Here is a 23925-nt window from a genome sequence, read left to right as displayed (position 1 = left end):
TCATTAAAACCAGAAAAGGACATAACTGTATCCATGACATCAAGTGGGCAAGAAAGACTGCATTTACATTTAACATAAACTTATCAGCTTAATAGAACTACAAATGGTGAAATATTATACAAGACAGATTATTACCATTATTTTTGTCAAATCAGAGCTGAGATTGCCTGTCCTGAGAGTGCCTGAGTCAGTGGGAATGGATGAGAATGAAAACAAAACACGAGAGAAATCTGGAGTTACGAAGACGAGTCACATTAGTTTCAAAACATCAACTCTATTTCCCTCTTCACAGAAGCAGCTGAGTTTCTTCAGCATGGTTTTCATTTCAGATTCTCCTGCATCTACAGTATCTTGTTTTTGTCACTGTGCAGAGGAAGGTTTACTTAGGAAGTCTGGAAACTATATATACACTTGCTACCAGTGAGTTGGACATCTTAAAATTTTTCAGATGCTACATAGGGTTATTTTAAAAAAAACACGTGCAGACAAACCTGTGGCAGGTGGGACTTGGACATGGGCTTGCTGGCCCAGAGATACGGTACCGCGGCAGTGTCCTTAAGATTCCCTCTAGTTCAGAGGTATGCAAACACTGCCAAATGAAGAAATGTTGAAAGCAATTGAACCAGGCCTTTGTCCAGCACCACAGGCCACCCAAGTATCAGTATGTGACAATGTTACTCAGAAGGAATCAAAGACTTGTCTTTACCTCACAAAAAAGGCAACTGACTACCAACATTAAACTTGGCCTCTGCATGGCTGAGTGATTAACGTCTCATTGAATGTCTCTGGATTGAATTTGCAGAATGTATCTGTAAATACAATTCTATTTTGTTCAATAAGCACAATTTTTAGGCAATAATTTTTATATTCTGCAATTTTATAAATTCCTACTTCGGAATACATACAAACTCTAACATCACACCATTGTCTGAGCCGAGATACTACTATTTATAAAACTTCAAGTTATCTCAGGAACGTGACTTGAAAGAAGTTCTGGGATTTACAGATTAAGAATGGACTGCAGGTTTCTATTCATTAAAAAGTTGAAAAACTTAACAGCAATCCAGGTTTGTTCAATATATTTCCATGTATGACACCATAACCTTTGGCTATAAAAGCTGTCCGGTGATCCTATTCCAACTGAAGGAACAGGGCTCCGAAAGCTAGTACTTCCAAATAAACATGTTGGACTATAACTTGATGTCATGTGATTTTTAAACTTTATCATTGAAAGAGCATAATTCAAAAGCATTCTACAAACGTAATGAGAAGAGAGCAACAAGAGGGAGGGTAGGACCTCAAAGATCGATGAGATTGTCTTTATGTTGAATCTCAGGAGGTGGGAGAGGTATTACAATAAATAGTTCACAGCAGTTTAGTGTTGAGAAAGAAATGGAGGATAGAGAACTCAGGGAAATACATATTGATACCTTGAAAACCACTTACATAAGAGGAAGTGCTGGAGATCTTAGAATATGAAGATGGATAAATCTCCAGAACCCAATCAAATGTATCCCAGGTCTTTGTGGGAAGTTAGGGAGGAAATTGTGGGGTCCCTTGCAGAAATATTTGTATTATCTATAAACACAGGTGAAGTACTGGATAACCTGAAGGTGGCTAATATGTACTATTATTCAAGAGAGGCTTTAAGGAGAAGTCTGGAAACTATATATACTTGCTATCAGTGAGTCTAACATCAATGGCAGGCAAGTTGTTGGAGGAGATTCTGGCAGATAAGATTTACACACATTTCAGAGAGGCAAGACTGATTAGGGATAGTCAGCATAGCTATGTACGAGGAAAATCACGTCTGGCAAACTTGTTTGAGTTTTTTGAGCAAGTGTCCAAAAAGATTGATGAGGGCAGAACAGCAGTTGTTGTTTACATGGACTTCACTAAAGTCTTTGACAAGGTTCCACATGGTAGACTAATTAGTAAAGCTGGATCACTTGGATTCAGGGTGAGCTTAAAATGTGTTGCTGGTTAAAGCACAGCAGGTCAGGCAGCATCCAAGGAACAGGAAATTCAGCGTTTCGGGCCAGAGCCCTGATGAAGGGCTCTGGCCCAAAAACGTCGAAATTCCTGTTCCTTGGATGCTGCCTGACCTGCTGTGCTTTAACCAGCAACACATTTTAAGCTCCGATTTCCAGCATCTGCAGACTTCACTTTTTACTCTTCAGGGTGAGCTTGCCAATTGCATACAAAATGGGATTGATAGTAGGAGACAGAGGGCGACGTTGAAGGGCTGGTTAGTAGGTTTGTAGACAACACCAAAGTTTGTGGCAGAGTGGACAGTGAAGAAGGTCCACAAAGAGATCTTAACTAGTAAGTTTTAAGATTTGTAGTTCAGGTTGAGTTTCTGGATGTAGGTTTGCTCACTGAGCTGGGAGGTTTGTTTTCAAACATTTCATCACCATACTAACACCTTCAGGAAGCCTCTGGATGAAGCACTGGTAGTGTAGTCCGCTTTCTATTTATTTTTGTTTGGATTTCCTTGGGTTGGTGATGTTATCAATTCCTGCTGTTTTTCTCAGGGGGTGGTAAATGGGATCCAAGTCGATGTTTTGGGACAACACACCATCCTAGGACAAGAATTCCTTGAAACATGGCATTCCAACTGGAACTCTATCAACAAACATTGTAGCTGTACTTGCATCCACCACCTTTCCTGTCAGTTCATTGCATGCACTAACCACTTTATTTTTGAATAGAGTTGCCCCTAATGTCCTTATAAATATCTTTTTTCACCTTAAATATGTCCCCTAGTTTTAACTCCTCACAGTCGGTCATTCGCCTTTATCTTAAAATTAGTGTTCATTAGCAGAGGGATTGAATTCAAGAGTCTGAGGTGATGTTGCAGCTGTACAAGACTTGGTAAGGCCACATTTGGAGTACTGTGTGCAATTCTGGTCACTTCACTTTAGGAAAGATGTGGAAGCTTTGCAGAGGGTGCAGAGGAGATTTACCAGGATGTTGCCTGGAATGGAGAATAGGTCGTACAAGGATAGGTTGTGTGCTAGGCTTTTTCTCATTGGAACGGCGAAGGATGAGGGGTGACTTGATAGAGGTTTAAGATGATCAGGGGGATAAGGTAGACAGTCAGACTTTTTCCCCGGGTACAGCAGAGTGTTACAAGGGGACATAAATTTAAGGTGAAGGGTGGAAGGTATGGGGGGGGGGTTGGTGGATGTCAGAGGTAGGTTCTTTACCCAGAGGGAGTGGTGGTGGCATGGAATGCACTGCCGGTGGGAGTGGCAGAGTCAGAATCATTGGTGACCTTTAAGCGGCAATTGGATAGGTACCTGGATAGCTGCTTAAGCTAGGACAAATGTTTGGCACAACATCGTGGGCTGAAGGGCCTGTTCTGTGCTGTATTGTTTTATGTTCTAAACATATTGACTTGGATCCTATTTACCACCCCCTGAGAAAGAACAGAAAATGGCATCACCAACCCATGGAACCCCAAAATACAGATAGAAAGCAGGCTGTACCAACAGTGCTTCATCGGATGCTCATTGAAGAGGTTACCTAGTATGGTGACAAAACATTTGGAAAGTGAACCTTCCAGCTTAGCAAGCAAATCTACATCCAAGATTTTAATTTGGTCAATGGCCTGAGAATTGGCAAATAGAGTTTACTTTAGATAAATGTGAAGTATTGTATTTTGATATACAAACAAGGGCAGGATTCATACAATTAATGGTAGGACCCTGGATAGTGTTGAGAAACACAATGTCTTAGGGGTTCAGGTACCTGAACCTTTGACATTTGTACCACAGGTAGACAGGGTGGTTAAGGAGGCAGTTAGCATGCTTGCTTTCATTGAGTATAGGAGTTGGGATTACATGCTGACATTTCCAAAAGAAGCCTTCCCAACGTCCTGTACAGAGTGTGTGCAGTTCTGGTTACCCTGTTATAGGAAGGATATTAACCTAGAGGGTTCAGGAACATTGTCAGGAATGGAGCGTTTAAGATATGAAAAATAGACTAAGAAGGCTGCAACTTTTATCACTGGTACATAGCAGGAAGAGGGGTGACTTGATTGGCATAGATAAAGGCGAATGACAAGAGTCTTTTCCTGACTGTGGTGGAGTTTAAAACTAGGGGCACATTTAAACGTGAAAGAAGATAGATTTAAAAGGACATTAGGGGCAACTCTATTTAAAAATAAAGTGGTTAGTGCTTGCAATGAACTGACAGAAAAGATGATGGATGCAAGTACAGCTACAAATGTTCAAAACACATTTAGATAAGTGCATGAATAAGAAACATTAAGGGATATAGTCCAAGCACGGGCAGGTGGAACGAGTTTAATTTGGGAACATGGTTGGATCAAAGGGTCTGTTTTCACTATGAGTGAGATGAACCATGATCCTGTGAAGACAAAGCAAGTTTGGTGAGCCAATTAGCCAGCTTCTGCTCCTATATCTTTTGGTCCAGGAGTTATACTTGGACTTTCTGAAAGGAAAGGACTGTTACAACTACAGATTGAAACAGAGACCACACAACACCAGAGGATCAAATTGATGAAATAGGGTTTATTATTATGGCTATATTTGCAAATAGCTCCAGTGGGAACCAGATTGCGGTACAGACTAACTTTACCTCAGACTCTAGGTGGGGCAGAGTAAAAACACAAACATCCCTCCAAGTGTTTACTCAGGACTTGTGCAGATAGAGTCTGACTGTTCTGAAAAGGGAGAGCATGAATTCACTAAGTCAGTGGATGCACAAAACCACAGACAGCCGACATGACAAACCAATTCACATTCACAGAACAGATAGCTGTTCATATGCTGCAGGGAAGGAACACAGCCCAGCCCCAGGGGACAGATCCTCTCTGCCAAACAATGCCATGTTTAAAATCTTTATGAAAAATTACATTAATAACCACAAGAAGCCAAAGCCTTACTGCTCAAATCAACTGCATATTTTTTTCCTGGAATTATTCTGCTTTGACTCCATTTGCTCAATTCATTGAACTTTTTCCCCCCCCCCCCAACAGAATTGAACAACTTGTGAGCTCTTTAATGTCCCTTTTGACTCTTGCATGGTTTTAAGCAAACAAACAATTAGTCTCATTTCCCAACAGCTTTAATCACACTCTGGGTTGCTTCATCACTCTTGGTCTCTTATTTAACTGCAGAATACTTCGGCTGTATTATAATTCTGCAAGACATTGAACGGTGGTTGTAACTTTGCAAGACTCATTAATGCAACCAAAGTAGTCAGTATCCTTCCATTGGGATGACAGGGAGGGAAGAGCCAAGAGTAAAAACAAACAGTTACCAAATTTGGATAATTGAGGCTTTGCTACCATAGAATCAGACAGCACAGAATGAGCTATTCCCTTCATCCTGTTCACTGACTCCACATACTTAGAGTTTGATCTGTATCTTACCAAAAAGAACTTCTGAAATATTCAAAGTTTGGGAGAAGATTTGTAGCTCAGGTGCTCGTTTTATTTTTTAGATTAGACTTACAGTGTGGAAACAGGCCCTTCGGCCCAACAAGTCCACACCGACCCGCCGAAGCGCAACCCACCCATACCCCTACATTTACCTCTTACCTAACACTACGGGCAATTTAGCTTGGCCAATTCACCTGACCCGCACATCTTTGTGACCGTGGGAGGAAACCGGAGCACCCGGAGGAAACCCATGCAGACACGGGGAGAACGTGCAAACTCCACACAGTCAGTCGCCTGAGTCGGGAATTGAACCCGGGTCTACAGGCGCTGTGAGGCAGCAGTGCTAACCACTGTGCCACCGTGCCGTTGTTGTGGTTCTGTTCGCCGAGCTAGGAATTTGTGTTGCAGATGTTTCATCCCTTGTCTAGGTGACATCCTCCGTGCTTGGGAGCCTCCTGTGATCTTTGCTCTGGCATTTGTAGTAGTTTGAATCTGCCACTTCCGGTTGTCAGTTCCAGCTGTGTGTTGCAGTGGCCGGTATATTGGGTCCAGATCGATGTGCTTATTAATTGAATCTGTGGATGAGTGCCATGCTTCTAGGAAGTCCCTGGCTGTTCTGTTTGGCTTGTCCTATAATATAGTAGTGTTAACTATTATTGTAGAACAAGCCAAACAAAACAGCCAGGGACTTCCTAGAAGCATGGCACTCATCCACAGATTCAATCAATAAGCACATCGATCTGGACCCAATATACCGGCCACTGCAACACACAGCTGGAACTGACAACCGGAAGTGGCACATTCAAACCACTACAAATGCCGGAGGAAAGATCACAGAAGCACTTCACAGGAGGCTCCCAAGCACTGAGGATGTCACCTAGACAGGGGACAAAACATCTGCAACATAAATTCCCAGCTCGGCGAACAGAACCACAACAACTTTTGAAAAATACCAATATTTCACATGGTCTGAACTATCATTGATTTTATTTTCTGGCATAGTCAAAGAACACTATAGGAGACCCTTCAACCCATGATGCTTGAGCTCGCTCTTTGCAAGGGTTCTCCAAATACTCACATTTACCCAACCTTTGTCATGGCTCTACAATATTTTCTCCAAGTACTTATTCAGTTCCTTATAAAAGTCTCTTTTCAAAACCACTAAGTAATTCATTCCCAATTGCAACTCCACTATCAAAATCAGACCATCCAGCCCTGACCCTTCCTCAACTTGTGTGGAGTTTACACATTCTCCGTGTTTGTGTGGGTTTCCTCTGGGTGCTCCTGTTTCCTCCCATAGTCCAAAAAAGTGGAGGTTAGGTGAAGTGGCCATGCTACATTGCCCGTAGTGTTAGGAGCAGGGATAAATGTAGGGGGAATGGGTCTGGGTGGGTTGCGCTTCGGCGGGTTGGTGTGGACTTGTTGGGCCAAAGGGTGTGTTTCCACGCTATAAGTGATCTAATCTAAAAAACTCTGGTGCCTAGAATCGGAAACAAACACTCCAGTGTGGACTGAACCAGTGGTTTTATATAGCATTAACATGTTTTCCCTTCACATTGTGTTTCTATTTCCAAAATGTCTAAAAGAAAAACTTTAGATGCGAAATGATTTCAACATATCCTGTCTTTACAGAAAACTTGTATTCCAATAAAACTTAGTTCTAACTTCCACAAAAGCATCTTCAGCAGTTTGTCCAGAGGCTTTATATTTCCCTCCACCCCCCTAAGATTGCAGACTAATTGGAGCCTTCACCTGATGAGATGGATACTTTTATGTGAAAGAGAATCAGGAGGTCTGGTACAAAAATTGAGAAGAGGTATAGATACAGGGTTTGATGTAGAAACAAGCTGAAGCAAGCAGAGTGGCTCCTCCTGTCCCTATGTAAATCATGTGTTTGTTGCTGGTCTCCCTCTCACAGGAAGAGCAGAAAGTTGTATTCAAGCTTCCTGTCTATTATTTGAATATATCCTTTTGTAAATTACTAAAAAAGTATTTTCGTGGTCATGTTACTTGACAGATGACAAGAATACATTCGAGATAACAACCAGATACACAAACCAGGAGAGATTAAAAAGGAATTGCTCTCATGCATTATGAAATGCAAAGTTATCCTTGTATTCCAGATTAAAACAAATTTCTTTCCCCTTTAAAAGAAAAGATTGAATCCTAGTATGTGACAAGCGCATGTTTGAAAATGCAAATAACTGACAATTTTATTTAGGCTAATCGTTTAAAGTTAGAAGATGGAGGTCCATATTTGGCACTTTAAAAATTTCTGTTTCCAATAGCAACTCTTAGGCAGAAAGACTTTAACAGAACCCCTCTGGAAGTCTGATCACAAAAAGGTCAGCATTGGTAAAGACCACAGCATATTAACATCCTGTAATGGATGATCAACCAGAACACGGAGTGCCAAACAGTCTGTGGCCAGTGTTCTGAACAAAATGTTTACATTTGAAATGTTTGCAGTAGAACCAAAATCTGAAACAATCTCAACAACAGAACTGAAGTTGCCTTTTAAACCTGGCAATGGGAGGGTTAATGAGTTTAAAGCATATGCATACACACATACGACCACCAAATACAGACAAACACTTGCTAGAGGATCCCACATCCAAGGAAATATTTTCACTCCTGGGGACAGAGTACAGCTGTAATGCTACGTGCAGTTGGTCACACCCACACATCACAATCATTCATTTTAAACAACTGCCTCAGAGGTCATTTTGAACAAATGCCTCAGAAGGTTAGGAAAGCAGATTTAAGCAAATCCTCTTAAAACAAAAAAAAATGCACAAATTATTGGAGAAACTCAACATGTCAAGCAGCATCTATGGAAAGAAAGTAAATTAGAGTTAATGTTTTAAATCTCACCACCCTTCAGGAAAACCTTCTCTTCAAATACAAAACACTGGATCTTTTCAAAGTTAATGGGAAACCAGGTCACCTAACTGGAAACAAGTTAAATGTGGTTAATGGAACAGCAGCTGTCCACATGTACTAACAGGTCCATCTTTTCATGGTTGGACAACTCCTGGCACCATTAGTTTTAGTTTATTGTTTTTAAATCTACCCCAGTTTAACCACAATTTCTCCCCAAAAACGTTTGGGCACTGGATTGTGTTCCAGGCTACAACATATAGGACAATTGGTGGGTCACACAAAGATTTCTGCAGTTCATGACCTGGATTCCAATTCAATAGGTTTTAACAAAAACAGAACTTAGACTAAATAGCTACAGGTGAGAGAACATGAAAGAGAAGCTCCACCCTCTGTTTAGTCTCAAACTCAAAAGTGCAGTCATCGATGGTTTCAAGGTGAATGAATTTTAGAAATATTTTAGTGTGCGAGACTGTGGCTGTGACCTTTAAACTAATCAACACCAAAAACAGTCATCCTGCTTCTACATTCCTATATTTCCCCCACTAATGGATCCATTTGACATCGAACATTCTCAGTGATTTCTGGTTTACTATATTCCAGAAACTTCCATTAAGCACAAGCTATTAAAAAAAACACCAGTTACTATCAGGATTCAAATGACTGGAAGCAAGTTTGGCCTTTGATATGGAATGATTTTTGCAGCATCTGAATTACCCAGAACAGAGCAGGGAAGCTTTGGTTTGACAAAGCACCCAAAACTAGTACTGTTACTACTACTATACTTGGGAGTGTCAGCCTAGACTGTGCAACATTCCAGAGTGGCACTTGTACTCATGCCTTAACTCAGATGTGACAGTGGCATTCATTGATCTTCAGCTAATAACTAATTAGACTGTGATTCATTGAGACCAAGTGTGTATGATGAAAAATGCATGGAGGAATTAAAAGCTAGAACATCAGATGTGAAAATGCAAAGCAAGTTGGTGAAGATAAAAGTTCACAAGGTCAGATTCTCAGTTATAAACAGAAAAACTGTTTCCGTTCTCCAACGATTCATTCACTCTGCAGAGAGAGTGAGAATCAACAATATGAATTTATCTTTGAGGCCTGGTCCAGCACAGATAAACAATGCAAGTGAAACATGGTCATTTCAGTTTCTAAAAGATACGATTGGATCAGATCTAGATCCAGTGTAAAGCCACTACTTCCTCAGATTTAAACAATCTAAACCTCTACTCCTGTTCAAATGTAGTCTATTTTATTTCCAGTCGAAGTTAACTTTAAAGTTACACAGTCTGACATTGGGCTGATGCACACCAAGATTAACTTCAGCAGTACTCAAGGCCCTAAACACACCCTTCCACTGACTGAACTGGTCCTCACCCTGAACAACTTCTCTTTCCAATCCTCCCACTTCCTCCAAGCCAAAGGAGTTGCCATCAGCACCCACATGGGTCCCAGCTATGCCTGCCTTTTCGTAGGATATGTGGAGCAGTCCATCTTCCACAACTACACTGGCACCACCCCCCACCTTTTCCTCCGTTACATCGATGACTGTATCGGCGCTGCCTCGTGCTCCCGAGGAGGTTGAACAGTTCATCCATTTTACCAATACCTTCCACCCCAACTTTAAATTCACCTGGACCGTCTCCGACTCCTCCCTCCCCTTCCTAGACCTTTCCATTTCTATCTCGGGCAACCGAATCAACACGGACATCTACTATAAACCGACTGACTCCCACAGCTACCTAGACTACACCTCCTCCCACCCTGCCCCCTGTAAAAACACCATCCCATATTCCCAATTCCTTAGTCTCCGCCACATCTGCTCCCAGGAGGACCAGTTCCAATACTGTACAGCCCAGATGGCCTCCTTCAAGGACCGCAGATTCCCCCCAGACGCAATCGACAATGCCCTCCACCGCATTTCCTCCACTTCCCACACCTCCGCCCTTGAGCCCCACCCCTCCAACCACCAGGCCAGAACCCCACTGGTTCTCACCTACCACCCTACCAACCTCCATATACAGCAAATCATCCACCATCATCATTTCCGCCACTTCCAAATGGACCCCACCACCGGGGATATATTTCCCTCCCCTCCCCTATCAACGTTCCGAAAAGATCACTCCCTCTGACTCCCTCATCAGGTCCACACCCCCCCACCAACCCAACTCCCGGCACCTTCCCCTGCAACCACAAGAAATGCAAAACTTGCGCCCACACCTCTTCCCTTACTTCTCTCCAAGGCGCCAAGGGATCCTTCCATATCCGCCATAAGTTTATCTGCACCTCCACACACATCTATTGCATCCACTGCACCCGATGTGGCCTCCGCTATATTGGAGAGGCAGGCCACCTACTTACGGAACGTTTCAGAGAACACCTCTGGGACACCCAGACCAACCAACCCAGCCACCCCGTGACTCAACACTAACTCTCCCTCCCACTCCATCAAGGACATGCAGGTCCTTGGACTCCTCTATCGCCAGACCATAACATGACGGTTGGAGGAAGAGTGCCTCATCTTCCATCTGGGAACCCTCCAACCACAAGGGATGAACTCAAATTTCTCCAGTTTCCTCATTTCCTCTCACCCCACCTTGTCTCAGTCGAATCCCTCAAACTCAGCACCACCTTCCTAACCTGCAATCTTCTTCCTGACCTCTCCGCCCCCACCCCACTCTGGCCTATCACCCTCACCTTGACCTCCTTCCACCTATCGCATCTCCAACACCCCTCCTCCCTACCTTTTTCTTATCCTGCTGGACACTTACCTCATTCCTGAAGAGGGCTTATGCCCGAAACGTCAAATCTCCTGTTCCTTGGATGCTGCCTGACCTGCTGCGCTTTTCCAGCGACACATTTTCAGCTCTGATCTCCAGCATCTGCAGACCTCACTTTCTCCTAAACAGTAAAGTCTTGTACAGCATAGAACATTCCAGATTGGCCCTCATATGTGATCAATGTTGACATTAGAGAGAGAATGTCCAAAGGTCATCAGCAATGGCATCTGCCTCGTCAAAGCAGAGGAAGATTAACATTTCAAAGCACAGCACCAGATATATTACCCACAACAAAGCATACCGTTTCTTGAGCACAAGTGTTCAATGACCACAATAAGATGACTTCTTATAAAAAAAGTTCATGGGATGTGGACGTAAGATTAGGCTATAAGTTATCATCCATCCCTACTTGCTCTGGGCAAGCAGGTGGTGAACTGTCTTTTTGAACCACTAATCCTTTTAGATGTAGATATATCCACAATGCTGTTCAGGAGAACATTTCAGGATTTTGACCAAGCAAGTGAAGGAATGACAAGATATTTCCAAGTCAGGAAGGTGCATGGTTTGGAGGGGAATTTCTACATACCTGCTGCCCTTTACCTTCTAGATGGAAGTAGTTGTTCATTTGGAAGAACCAGTTGAAACTGGAGCTTGGGATACTCAGAGCAAATTGGAGGAAGACAATTGTCACATTCCGGCTCAAGACATGGTCTCCCAGGTGTACAACCATGACATGCTAGTCAATTTAACCTCGGTGAAGAGAAAACTTCGAGAAATAACAACACAGTTGAAAGTTTTTAAAAATGGTGATTGAACCAACTTGGATTAACAAAGGAAAAATCAACACAAATTGGTTCACACTATTTCCACCACCTACAGACAGACCCCATCACCAGTGATATATTTCTCTCCCCACCCCTATCTGCATTCCATAGAGACCTTTCCCTCCATGAGTCCCTCGTCAGGTCCACGCCCCCCACCAACTCACCTTCCCCTGCCACCAAAGGAATTGCAAAACTTGTGCCCACACCTCCCCTCTCACCTCCGTTCAAGGCCCCAAAGGTGCCTCCCATATCCAAAGTTTCACTTGCACTTCCACACATGTCATTTACTGTATCCATTGCTCCCAGTGCAGTCTCCTCTACAGTGGAGAGTCAGGATGTCTACTTGCAGAGCACTTTAGAAAACACCTCTGGGATACTCCCATCAACCAACCCACCATCCTGTGGCCAAACGCTTCAACTCTCACTCCAAAGAGATGCAGGTTCAGGGGCCTGCTCCATCACCACTCCCTAACTACCCAATGCCTGCAGGAAGAACGCCTCATCTCAGGATCCTCCAATGCCATGGCATCAATATAGATTTCACCAGTTTCCTCATTTCCCCTGCCCGTACATCCAACATTTCAACTCAGCATCACCCTCAAGACCTGTCCACCTTCCTTCCCACCTATCCACTCCATCCTCCTTTCCCACCTATCACATTACCACCACCACCTACCTATCACACTCAGATACCTTCCCTCCCACCACACCCCACCTCCCCCCTCCAATCTCCCTCATTTATCTCTCCACCCACCTCAGCTCACAAACCTCATTCCTGAAGAAAGTCTTTTGCCAGAAACACCAATTCTCCTGCTCCTTGGATGCTGTCTGACCTGCTGTGCTTTTCCAGCACAACACACAACTCAGTCCAAACAATGTTCAACTAACTTGGTTGAATGTTTTGATGATAAAAGTGGACAGTGCAGTTACATTATCTGTAACTTTAGAAGTTGACAGTCTCATGCTTGGTAACAAAAGTTGAAGTTCATGAGAAAAGACAGTATCAACATGAGTATAAAACAGACTTCAGGTTCTTAACTTGAAGACAGATCTCTAGGTGTTGGGATCTAGTGAATAGTCAAAGTGTTACAACCTATTTACTATAGAATAGGTGAGGACGAAGGTCCCAAGTATTCAGCAACCAAGGCAAACCAGCACACTTTAATCCACACTAATTCGGAGCTTAACAGGCCCACACAAATTTGGCTAAGGGATAGAAAATAAAAAAGGTTAAATGGGTGCTTTTTCAGATTGGATGGAGGAAAATACTGCAGCTTTCAGGCTTCAATACCAGGATGAATCATTTTTAAATTTACACTAAGACTTGGGGATATGGGAGACAAATCTGGAACTTAAGACAACAAAATTGGAGACTGCAGTAAGATGTGAACATAATGGTGGTAAGGCTTCAAGAAGACAGACTCATGGAATGTGCAGATACATGGTAGATGAAATTTAACAGGAAAGAACAGGTAATATGTTTTAGTGGGAGGGAGGAGGAGAAGAAACAAGGCTTGATTAAACTGTACAATTTTAAAGGGAATGGAAAAATAGACATCTTCTGTATAAATCTTTGAAAGTGGAGACTGGCAAAGCAGTTCATACTCATACTAGAATACCATGGGCTTCTCTCCACGCTTCAGGCTCACTGCCTTTATTCCTGATGAAGGGCTTTTGCCCGAAACGTCAATTTTGCTGCACTTTGGATGCTGCCTGAACTGCTTTGCTCTTCCAGCACCACTGATCCAGAATACCATGCTCATGTTCAGAACAACAAGACGATTTCAGAACGAGTACAAAAAAAAAAGAGGTTCAGTTTTGGTCAGCAAAAACTTTGTCATACATTGGAAAGCTGGGATTGTTCCTTTTGAAGGAGAGAAGGCAGTGAAGAGATTGGACAGTATTGAAATATTTCATGATTTTAAACAATGGAGTAATTAAGGAAAAATTGCTTCCAATGGTTGAAAGGGCAATAATCAGTGGATGTAAACTTAAAGGAAAAAAAATTGGTTGGATGTGGAATGCATTGTTCTATGCAGTAGGATCATCAAGTAGGATACAGGAGATTTGTTGATATGAAAAGTCAAGATTTTCATTTTGCACTTATCAGGATAAATCGGCAAGAAATACTCAGTAAAATCGGGAACAACATTTTTATGCTGCATGACAAGAACCTACCAATTGTTTGGGAAGTGAACTTTAATAGCGGCATTGCAATGGAGAATACACCAATCAAATGATGACTGTCAGTTAACTGCCAAGCCTTGTTTAAAATTTTAAACTGGACACGTTGATTCACATTGCAAGCCTGAGGAATGAGTCAAGGACCAGAGAATAGCTGCCACCCATTTTGCGGAGTTGAAACCAGTGCAGTGAATGTACATGTTCTTTTTGTCTGCAAAACAAGGCTCAGCATATTAATATATGTAGCTTCCTGTACACGCAAATGTGCCATATTGCAAGGCTGACTGACTTTGCAGTAACAAAAAAAAAAGACACTGTACATGTCTCAACAGAACAGACAGGCAAACTTGGAAAGAATGGTCCAAAGTCATTTTGGAGCAGTTGATAATTTTCCTTCTCATTTGGTATTGCCACCCGATACACCACCACATTGCTGTTTATGAAGTCAATTAGCTGTCAGGTCCAAGTAATGTCTTCCTTGACTTGAGACAAGTGGAGGTTCCCGGGTTCATGTACTTATTCCTGCTGAACAGATTTATCTGGATCGACTCAGCGTAGCCAAGATTCAACATGTTCAAGAGTCATTTTGAGTTAATACTACCAAAATGACATGAGCCATATTCCCCAATAGTGCTCACTTACAGCTTTAAACATCATTAAGTCCATCATAGCTTGATGGTCAAAAGATAATGCCATACGATTCCCTAAAATGGAGAGAAGGATCCCTGAATGTTAACATGACATTCATGGACTTGGATCCCATTTTAACACATTTTGCATCTAAAAAATGATAGCTAGCCTCTCAAAGCCCCACAATTCTGTTTCAAGCCTCATCACCACTCTGGGTTTCGGGGAGACCATTTTTTTCTTGCTCAGCTTCATGCCATCAGCATCATGAAATTTCAAATACATTGTACTGGCCATCAATGGTCTGGTTCAAGTACTGGCGAGGTTACAGCAGAAGGCATCCTACGTGGTGGACACGAGAACAGGCAGGACAACTGTTCCTCGACCTTCTGTTACTGTCGGAACAGCCAGAATCAATTTTCCTCAAACTCCAATCACATGCTGCCTCAGCCCCAAGGCAGAACCTACATTTGGAGGAACAGCTGAGGGGTAATCAATAGACAATAGGTGCAAGAGTAGGCCATTCTGCCCTTCTAGCCAGCTTCACCATTCATTGTGATCATCCTCAATCAGTATCCTGTTCCTGTCTTATCCCCATAACCCTTGATTCCACTATCCTTTAGAGCTCTATCTTGAAAGTATCCAGAGACTTAGCCTCCACAGCCTTCTGGGGCAGATCATTCCATACACCCACTCTCTGGGTGAAGAAGTTTCTCCTCAGCTCTGTTCTAAGTGGCCTACCCCTTATTTTTAAACTGTGTCCTCTGGTTCGGCACTCACCCATCAGCAGAAACGTGCTTCCTGTCTCCAGAGTGTCAAATCCTTTAATAAGATTATGTCTCAATCTGATCCCCTCTCAGCCTTCTAAACTCAAGGGTATACAAGCCCAGTCGCTCCAATCTTTCAGCGCAAGATAGTCCTGCCATTCCGGGAATTGACCTCGTGAACCTACGCTGCACTCAGTCAATATCCAGAATGTCTTTCTTCAAATTTGGAGACCAAAACTGTGCACAATATTCCAGGTACGGTCTCACCAGGACCTTGTACAACTGCAGAAGGACCTCTTTGCTTCTATACTTAATTCCTCTTGTTATGAAGGCCAGCATGCTATTAGCTTTCTTCACTGCCTGCTGTACCTGCACATTTGTTTTCATTGACTGATGCACAAGAACACCTAGATCTCATTGTACTGCCCTTTTACCTAACTTGACTCCATTTTAGGTAGTAATCTGCCTTCCTGTTCTTGCCACCAAAGTGGATAACCACACATTTATCCACATTAAACTACATCTGCCGTGCATCCGTCCACTCACCTAGCCTGTCCAGGTCAGCCTGTATTCTCCTAACCTTTCACCACACTACCCAGCATGGTCTCATCAGCAAATTTGCTATTACTTTTAATACCTTCATCTAGATCATTAATGTAGATTGTAAAAAGCTGCAGTCCCTGCACTGATCCCTGCAGCACACCACTGGTCACTGCCTGCCATTCCAAAAGGGAGCCATTTATCACTACTGTTTTCTGTCAGCCAACCAATTTTCAATCCATGTTAGTATTTTGCCCCTAATACCATGTGCCCTAATTTTGCTCACTAACCTCCTATGTGGGACTTTATCAAAAGCTTTCTGAAAGTTCAGGTATACTACATGCACTGGATCTCCCTTGTCCATCGTCAGAGTTACATCCTCAAAAAATTCCAGAAGATTAGTTAAGCACGATTTCCCCTTCATAAATCCATACAGACTCTGACCTATGCTGTTACTGCTATCCATATGGGTCATAATTTCATCCTTTATAATTGACTCCAGCATTTTTCCCACCACTGAGGTCAGACTAACTGGTCTATAATTCTGTATTCTCTCTCCCACTTTCAAGAAAGGAGGGACAAGATTAGCCACCCTCCAATCCGCAGGAACTGATCCGGAAGCTATGAAACATTGGAAAGTGATCACCAGTGCATCCATAATTTCTAGAGCCACATCCTTCAGTACCCTGGGATGCAGACCATCAGGTCCTGGGGAACACACACACACTTTCCTGCCTAATATAAATAAATTCTTCAGTTCAGGTCCTTCAGCCACTAATACATCTGGGAGATTAGATCTGTCTTCACTGGGGAAGACATGAGCAAAGTACCAATTCAACTCTTCTGCCACTTTGTTCCCCATAATAAATTCACCTGTTTCTCTGTCTTCAAGGGCCCAATTTTAGTCTTAACCATTTTTTTTCCACATACCTAAAAAAGCCTTTATATTTTTGGCCAGTTTACCTTCGTACCTTGTTTTTTCTTTGTGTATTTCCTTTTTAATTATCCTCCATTGTTCTTTTAAAAAAAACTTCCCAGCCCTCCGACTTCTCACTCATCTTTGCTCGGTTATACTTTTTCCCTTTTGTCTTTATACGGTCCTTAACTTCCCTTGTCAGCCACAGCCACCTCTTAGGATCTTTCTTCCTTCCTTCCTTCTTGGAATGAACTGATCCTGCATTCTGCCCAGAAACACCTGCCATTGTTGTTCCACTACCATCACTGCTAGGGTATTACACCATTGAACTTTGGCCAGCTCCTCCCTCATAGCTCCACAGTTCCCCTTATCAACTGAAATATTGTCACTTCCAATTCTACCCTCTCCCTTTCAAACTGCAGATTAAAGCTTATTGTATTGTGGTCACTACCTCCTAATGGCTCCTTTACTTAGAGGTCCCTGATCAAATCCGGTTCATTGCACAATACCAGATCCAGAAAATCGCTTTCTCCCTGGTGGGCTCCAGCACAAGCTGTTCTAAGAATCCATCTCAGAGGCACTCCACAAACTCCCTTTCTTGGGGTCCAGTACCATCCTGATCCTCCCAGTCTACCTGCATGTTGAAATCCCCCATACTTGTAGAAATCTTTGTGGACAGGCCAATTTCAGCTCCTTATTCGGCTTACAGACTACATCCAGGGTAGTGTTTGGGGGCCTGTAGATAACTCCCATTAGGGTCTTTCTACCCTTAGAATTTCTTAGCTCTATCCATATTGACTCTACATCTTGATTCTAGGTCCCCCCATGCAAGGGATTGAATATCATTCCTTACTAACAGGGCCATCCCACCCCCTCTGCCTGTCAGTTTGTCCTTACGATAGCACATATAGCCTTGAATATTCATTTCCCAGGCCCTGTCCACTTGAAGCCACGTCTCAGTTATCCCCACAACATCACAACTGCCAAATTTACAAATGAGCCTCAAGCTCATCCACCTTATTTCTAATGCTTCGTGCATTCATATATATATTTTTAAATTTGTTACTCCCCTCACCCTTCCTATCAATCCTTATTTCATTTGACCTTACGGCATGATCCTTTGAGTTTGAGTCAGGGAGAACCTGTCATTGGAAGAGCTAGTGCATTAGACTCAGATTAGAGGGATATCTTGAGCTAGCTTATCTATTAATAGAGGTGTCAATAACCAGGAGACATCGAGTCTGCACTATCTTAACTACTGCTAAAAATGCATTAATCCCAATTTCCTATTCTTGTCCCATGTCCCAGGGCAGAGAGAGTCTGGAATTTACTATATGAAAGGGTGGTCAAGTCAGACACTTGTGACAGTTAAGCAGTATTTATCTATTCATTTGTGTTTTCAGAAGCTTCAGGGCAATGGGCCAAAAGCTGGATAATGTTCAGATTGTTGATGATGAGTACGAACATGATACGTCAATGGCCTCTTTCTGTGCTGTAACCATCTATGGATTTTTATACCAAGTCTCACTGCGCTTGCTGAATAACATTGTTCAATTGGGAGCCAATCTCATGATTTTGATTTGACTCACTTATTTTCAATCAGTATCTTGTTGCAAAATACAGAAAAAAACATTATAGAGTGTCACCACTCTCTGGTGACATCTTAAGACAGAAAAATAAACCAAACATAGAATATCAGACAGAATCAAAGTTAAAAAAAAAAATAAAGTGTTGAATTTTACAGTCCCTTTGTCAAAGGATCATTATGGGCCATAGGCCTGGTGGCCAGGTATGAATTACTTTCACTGCACTGCTGCCGTTGAAACAAAGAAGTCCCTACTCTTCAGCCCCATCTCACCTCCACTGAACCCCTCCTCCCCCACCACTGAGTCCTCGATGGACCCTGCCAATGCAGATACTACCAAGAACTGCACATGCCCAAATTCGACCCTGCTGCCATGTTAAAATTCTCATCCATCTGTTATATCATCTCTGCCCACCTCACCATCTTCAATCTCATCACCACCAGATCTCTGCACTCCTCCTATTTTGGTGTCTTGCTCTAATTTTAAAATTACTCCATCATTAAGAAGTCTCTTCAGCTGCTAAAGCTGAAGTGTTTAGGTACTTACACCCCCACCCCACACACACTCTCTCCCTCCTTAAAGAGGGAGAATTCAAGTTAGCTGTTTGACCAATCTCAGACCACCTTTCCCAACAACACTTGGCTCATGGTCAAATTTTATTTGACAACAGTTATATCAACCATCTTATAGGATTATATCAATGCTCTATGTCAATACAAGCTTTTGTCATGATTACATGTTTAAATACAGCAAACTGGTCAGGAGTCATACAAGTTCACAGTGAGATTGTTTAGTAATGCATCAAAATGTGAAATTCTGGTGAATCCTTGTCCATGCTCCAGGTTACTCCTTCAGTGTTGCTGAGGAGAGTATTAGCTCTGAGCTACCCAAGTAACAGGTAGTTGCCACAGAGCACCCACAGCAGCTGACTGCTCCAACATCAGGAACATCCTGCTCAGATCCTGAGTTAACTGAGCTCATGCAGGGCACCAGCCTACATACAAATCCTTGACTAAAAAAAAACAACTAACACTGGAGTTCACAGCAGGTCAGACAGCATTCATGGAGACAGAACTAATGTTTCAAGTCTAGATAATTCTTCAGAGTTGATGCGAAGTGGTGAAGTATGGGATGGATATCATTTGTGCTGTAGTTTTGGGCGGGGGGGGGGTGGGTGTAGGGTGTTAATGGAGAATCAACATCTCCTCTCCACCAGTACCCTGCACCCACTACCCCCACCCAAACTATAGCATAAATGCAGCACTCCCCCACCCCCACATTCACACACCCCACATTGTTCATCAGAGCTGAAGTGTCATCTAGAGAGTTGAAACATTAGCTTACTGTCTCTGCATGGATGCTGTCTGACCCACTGTGATTGCCAGCATTGGCTGTTTTCAGTACAGATTCCAGTATCTGCAGTAATTTGCTCCAACATACAAACTCTTCTCCACTTCTCTGGCAAACATTCACCCCTTGGGCAACAACAACCCTCAACATCAACACCCCTCAAATAGGGTACTCTAGTACCCTGTTATCCACTCCCCAGCCAGTTTGTCAACCCCCCACCCCTACTCTGCCAAGTGAGGGCAGAGGCAAAAACTCAACTGTGGGAAATGAAGCTCAGTGACAAGGACTGTTAGCCCAGACACAGACTGTGACAGTCTCACACACTCTAGGCTTCCTATAATTACAGACAGGCTAAAAGTGGAAACAGAAAAAATAAAACTGCTTCAAACATAGACACTTGGGAGGAAGCTGAAGGAGATAAAATACAGGACAAGAGTTCAGCCAAGTCAAGCTTCTAACCCTGTGGGAAAGAGCAAATCCAACAGAAAAGTTTCACTCTCCATCCTTCCCTGCACAGTTCAACATCAATGGTTTGTTCAGTCCCCTGCGTTACCAGTACCTTGTAATAGGCCAACTGTAAGTAGTTATAGACGATCCGTTTCTGGAACTCACGTGCAACCTCCTCACTGACCCTGTACATAGAAGGTGGACCCATTCGCCGTGACTCACACTCCTGGATACAATGAGCTCTTCTCAAGATAACTGCAAAGAATATTAGATTGGGCTCGGCTGCTTCCTGGAATTCATGCTGCTTCTCACACTGCAGCCGGCACTGGACTTTAATACTCTTGTGCTGAGCATAGCTGCGAGTAGCCTCTTCCATGTAGTGAACAACACCTTCCCAGTCATTTCTGTAATACGCCTGGATTCCCTCCTCATACAGCAAGTCAAAGGGCTTCAGCATATCCTCACACTGCATACTGCAGAGGGAAAGCATAATCAGAAATGTTCTCATCATTGTTTCTTTACCCCCCTACACTCATTCACTCCAAAACTGCTTCTGATTCTGTGCAGCTTGTTAAATACACCACTGAGCCCAAACCAAATCAACTCCGAGAAATAGATGCAATTCAGGCCGATTAATCATTTCCAGATGTTAGCTGCTCAGGCAGTAATCCCTGCCAACTAGATGCAGGAATGTCAGATTCTAACAAAAGAAATCAATCTCCAAATCAGTAATCAAAAGATTTGTCAGAGAAACGAACCAAGCAGAGGGGGAGAAGAGGAAATATTAAATTGATGGGCAGAGGGAGAGACAAGTGGGACACTCCCAGAGAAGATTTAAACAATTTTATGTAAGTGAATAAGAGACGAACAATAAGGGCGAAGCAGTAAGAAATAAACCCAGATGAGCCAGGGGTGCAGACTTAGGGCTAAGCTATAGAGAATTGTCAAAATCCGATTAAGTAAATCAGATTTTTTTTGGCTGAAGGCTGATTGAGGGTTTTATCTGCAATTTCTTTCAATATAAGGAACAGGAGTTTAGAGAGGATTTGAGTGAAAGAGATTTCACCCAGAATGTTGTGGGTATCTGGAACTCAGGCCAAAAGGGTGTTAGAGGCAGGAAACCTCAAGGGAATGAGGTTAGATGAACACGTGTCAAAACATGGGATCAGAACATATGAACGTTTGATAACTAACACAGACATGATGGGCCAAAGGGCCTCTTTCCATACTGTAAAACTCTATGACTCAACATCAGACATCAATCTGTTTAATTTTAAGATTTTTTGTACAACCTGATCGAGAATTATGGTCTAGACATTGATTTGCATCATTTCAGTTTTTCAGCAATAAGTAGCTACTGAGACTTTTTCAGGCAGTTGGACAGGGATGGTCCATTAATTGTGGAACCATACCCCCTGCCCCTGCCCCTGCCATATTGGTGTACATTATCATCCAAATGCCTATTAAATGCCTAAATTAAACCTGCCTCCACACATTTCCGGGTAGTACATTCCAGACATAAACCACTACACATCGCGTTTACTATTTTGCAATCAGATTAATTTATTTTCTCTAATTTTTCATCCTTTTGTAAGCAAAGCAGTTTAGCCTATGAGTGGCTCAGTGGTTAGCACTGCTGCCTCATAGTGCTAGGGACCCAGGTTCAATTCCAGCCTTAAGTGAGTGTCTGTGTGGAGTTTGCACATTCTCCCTGTGTCTGAATAGGTTCCCTCTAGGTGTTCTGGTTTTGTCCCACAATCCAAAGATGTGCAGATTAGGTGAATTAGTCATGCTAAATTGCCCACAGTGTTTAGGGATGTGTAGGTTAGATGCATTAGTCAGGGGTAAATGTAGAGTAATAGGTATGGGGAATGGGTGTGGGTGGGTTACTCTCTGGAGGGTCAATGTGGACTTGTTGGGCTGAAGGGCCTGTTTCCACACTATCTACTCTATCCTCTATCCAAACCTCTCTCAAATTTCTTCTTCGTCTTATCCTTTCAAAAGGATAGCAGTCCTAGCCTTTCCAATATATCCTTATAACTGAAGTTTTGCATCCCCAGAACCATTTTGGTAGACCTCTTCTGCATTTTCCCAAATGCATTCACATTCTTCCCCTAATGTGACACCTAAAACTCCAGCTGAGGTCTGATAAGTGTTTGATACAAGCTCAGCATCATCCCCTTGCCCTTCTATTCTGTTCCCCTACTAATAAAACCAAGGATGTTATATATTTTATTAACTGCTCTCTCCACTTCTGCCAACTACAAAGATCTGTGCACATATATACCCAGATCCATTTGCTCCTGTACACACTTTAGAATCGTAGCCCTTATTTTGTATTGTCTGTCCATATTCTTCTGAGAAAAACATATAATTTCATACTTCTCTGCATTGTCACTGCTGTGCCCTCTCCACCAGCATGTCAATTTTCTTTTGTCTTTTCACAGTTTACAATTCTACTAAGTTCTATCTCATTTGCAAACTTCAAAATTTTCTCCAGCATATCAAGATCTAAATCAGGAAAAGTGATTCCCAATGCCAAGCCCTAAGGAACTCCTTTGGAAGGAGTAACAAGAATGCAGAGTACTGGCCTAATGGTAAGATTCTTGGTAGTGTAGATGAGCAGAGAGATCTCAGTGTCCATGTACACAGATCTCTGAAAGTTGCCACCCAGGTTGATAGGGTTGTTAAGAAGGCATAGGGTGTGTTAGCTTTTATTAGTAGAGGGATTGAGTTTCGGAACCATGAGGTCATGCTGCAGCTGTACAAAACTTGGAGTATTGCTTACAAAATCTGGTCACCGCATTATAAGAAGAATGTGGAAGCTTTGGAAAGGGTGCAGAGGAGATTTACTAGGATGATGCCTGGTATGGAGGGAAGATCTTATGGGGAAAGGCTGAGTGACTTGAGGCTGTTTTCGTTAGAGAGAAGAAGGTTGAGAGGTGACTTAATTGAGACATATACTTCAAGGGTTAGATAGGGTGGACAGTGAGAGCCTTTTTCCTCAAATGTTGATGGTTAGCATGGGGGGATATAGCTTTAAATTGAGGGATGAAAGATATAGAACACATGTCAGAGGTAGTTGCTTTATTCAGAGAGTAGTAGGGGTATGGAATGCCCTGCCTGCAACAGTAGTAGACTCGCCAACATTAAGGGCATTTAAATGATCATATGGACAAGAATGGAATAGTGTAGGTTAGATGGGCTTCAGATTGGTTTTCTGATGAATGGCTTTTGCCTGAAACGTCGATTTTCCTGCTCCTCATATGCTGCCTGACCTGCTGTGCTTTACCAGCACCACTCTAATCTTGATTTAGATTGGTTCCACAGGTCGGTGCAACATCAAGGGCTGAAGGGCCTGTTGTGTTCTATGTTCCACTACAAAAATTCCTCTGATCTTCCCTAATTGCCCTGGAGAAAGTGGTAGTGAGCTTGTACCACTGCAGTTCTTGTGATCTAGATACACCCAGATGTTGTCAGGCAAGGTGTTACAGTATTTTAACACAGCAACACTGAAAGAACAGTGATATTGTTTCAAATCAGAATAGTGACTGGCTTGGAAGGGAACTTAATGGGTGGTGGTGTTCCTTCTGCTGCCCTTGTCC

At 42.7% G+C, this 23925-nt stretch overlaps 1 protein-coding gene across 1 annotated transcript in view; it reads right to left on the bottom strand.

Moving 5' to 3' along the window:
* p3h2 (prolyl 3-hydroxylase 2) overlaps window positions 1-20982 on the bottom strand; it is a 160142-nt gene extending 139160 nt beyond the window's left edge. Inside the window, exon 1 of the mRNA XM_060834648.1 lies at window positions 20433-20982. Coding sequence (XP_060690631.1) covers window positions 20433-20831 — 399 coding nt within the window. The 5' untranslated portion in view covers window positions 20832-20982. The remainder of the gene's footprint in view (window positions 1-20432) is intronic.
* Between the last annotated feature and the right edge of the window lie 2943 nt (window positions 20983-23925).

This window comes from Hemiscyllium ocellatum, chromosome 13, assembly GCF_020745735.1.
Source record: "Hemiscyllium ocellatum isolate sHemOce1 chromosome 13, sHemOce1.pat.X.cur, whole genome shotgun sequence".
Taxonomy (NCBI): Eukaryota; Metazoa; Chordata; class Chondrichthyes; order Orectolobiformes; family Hemiscylliidae; genus Hemiscyllium; species Hemiscyllium ocellatum.
This window is presented reverse-complemented; position numbering and strand designations above follow the sequence as displayed.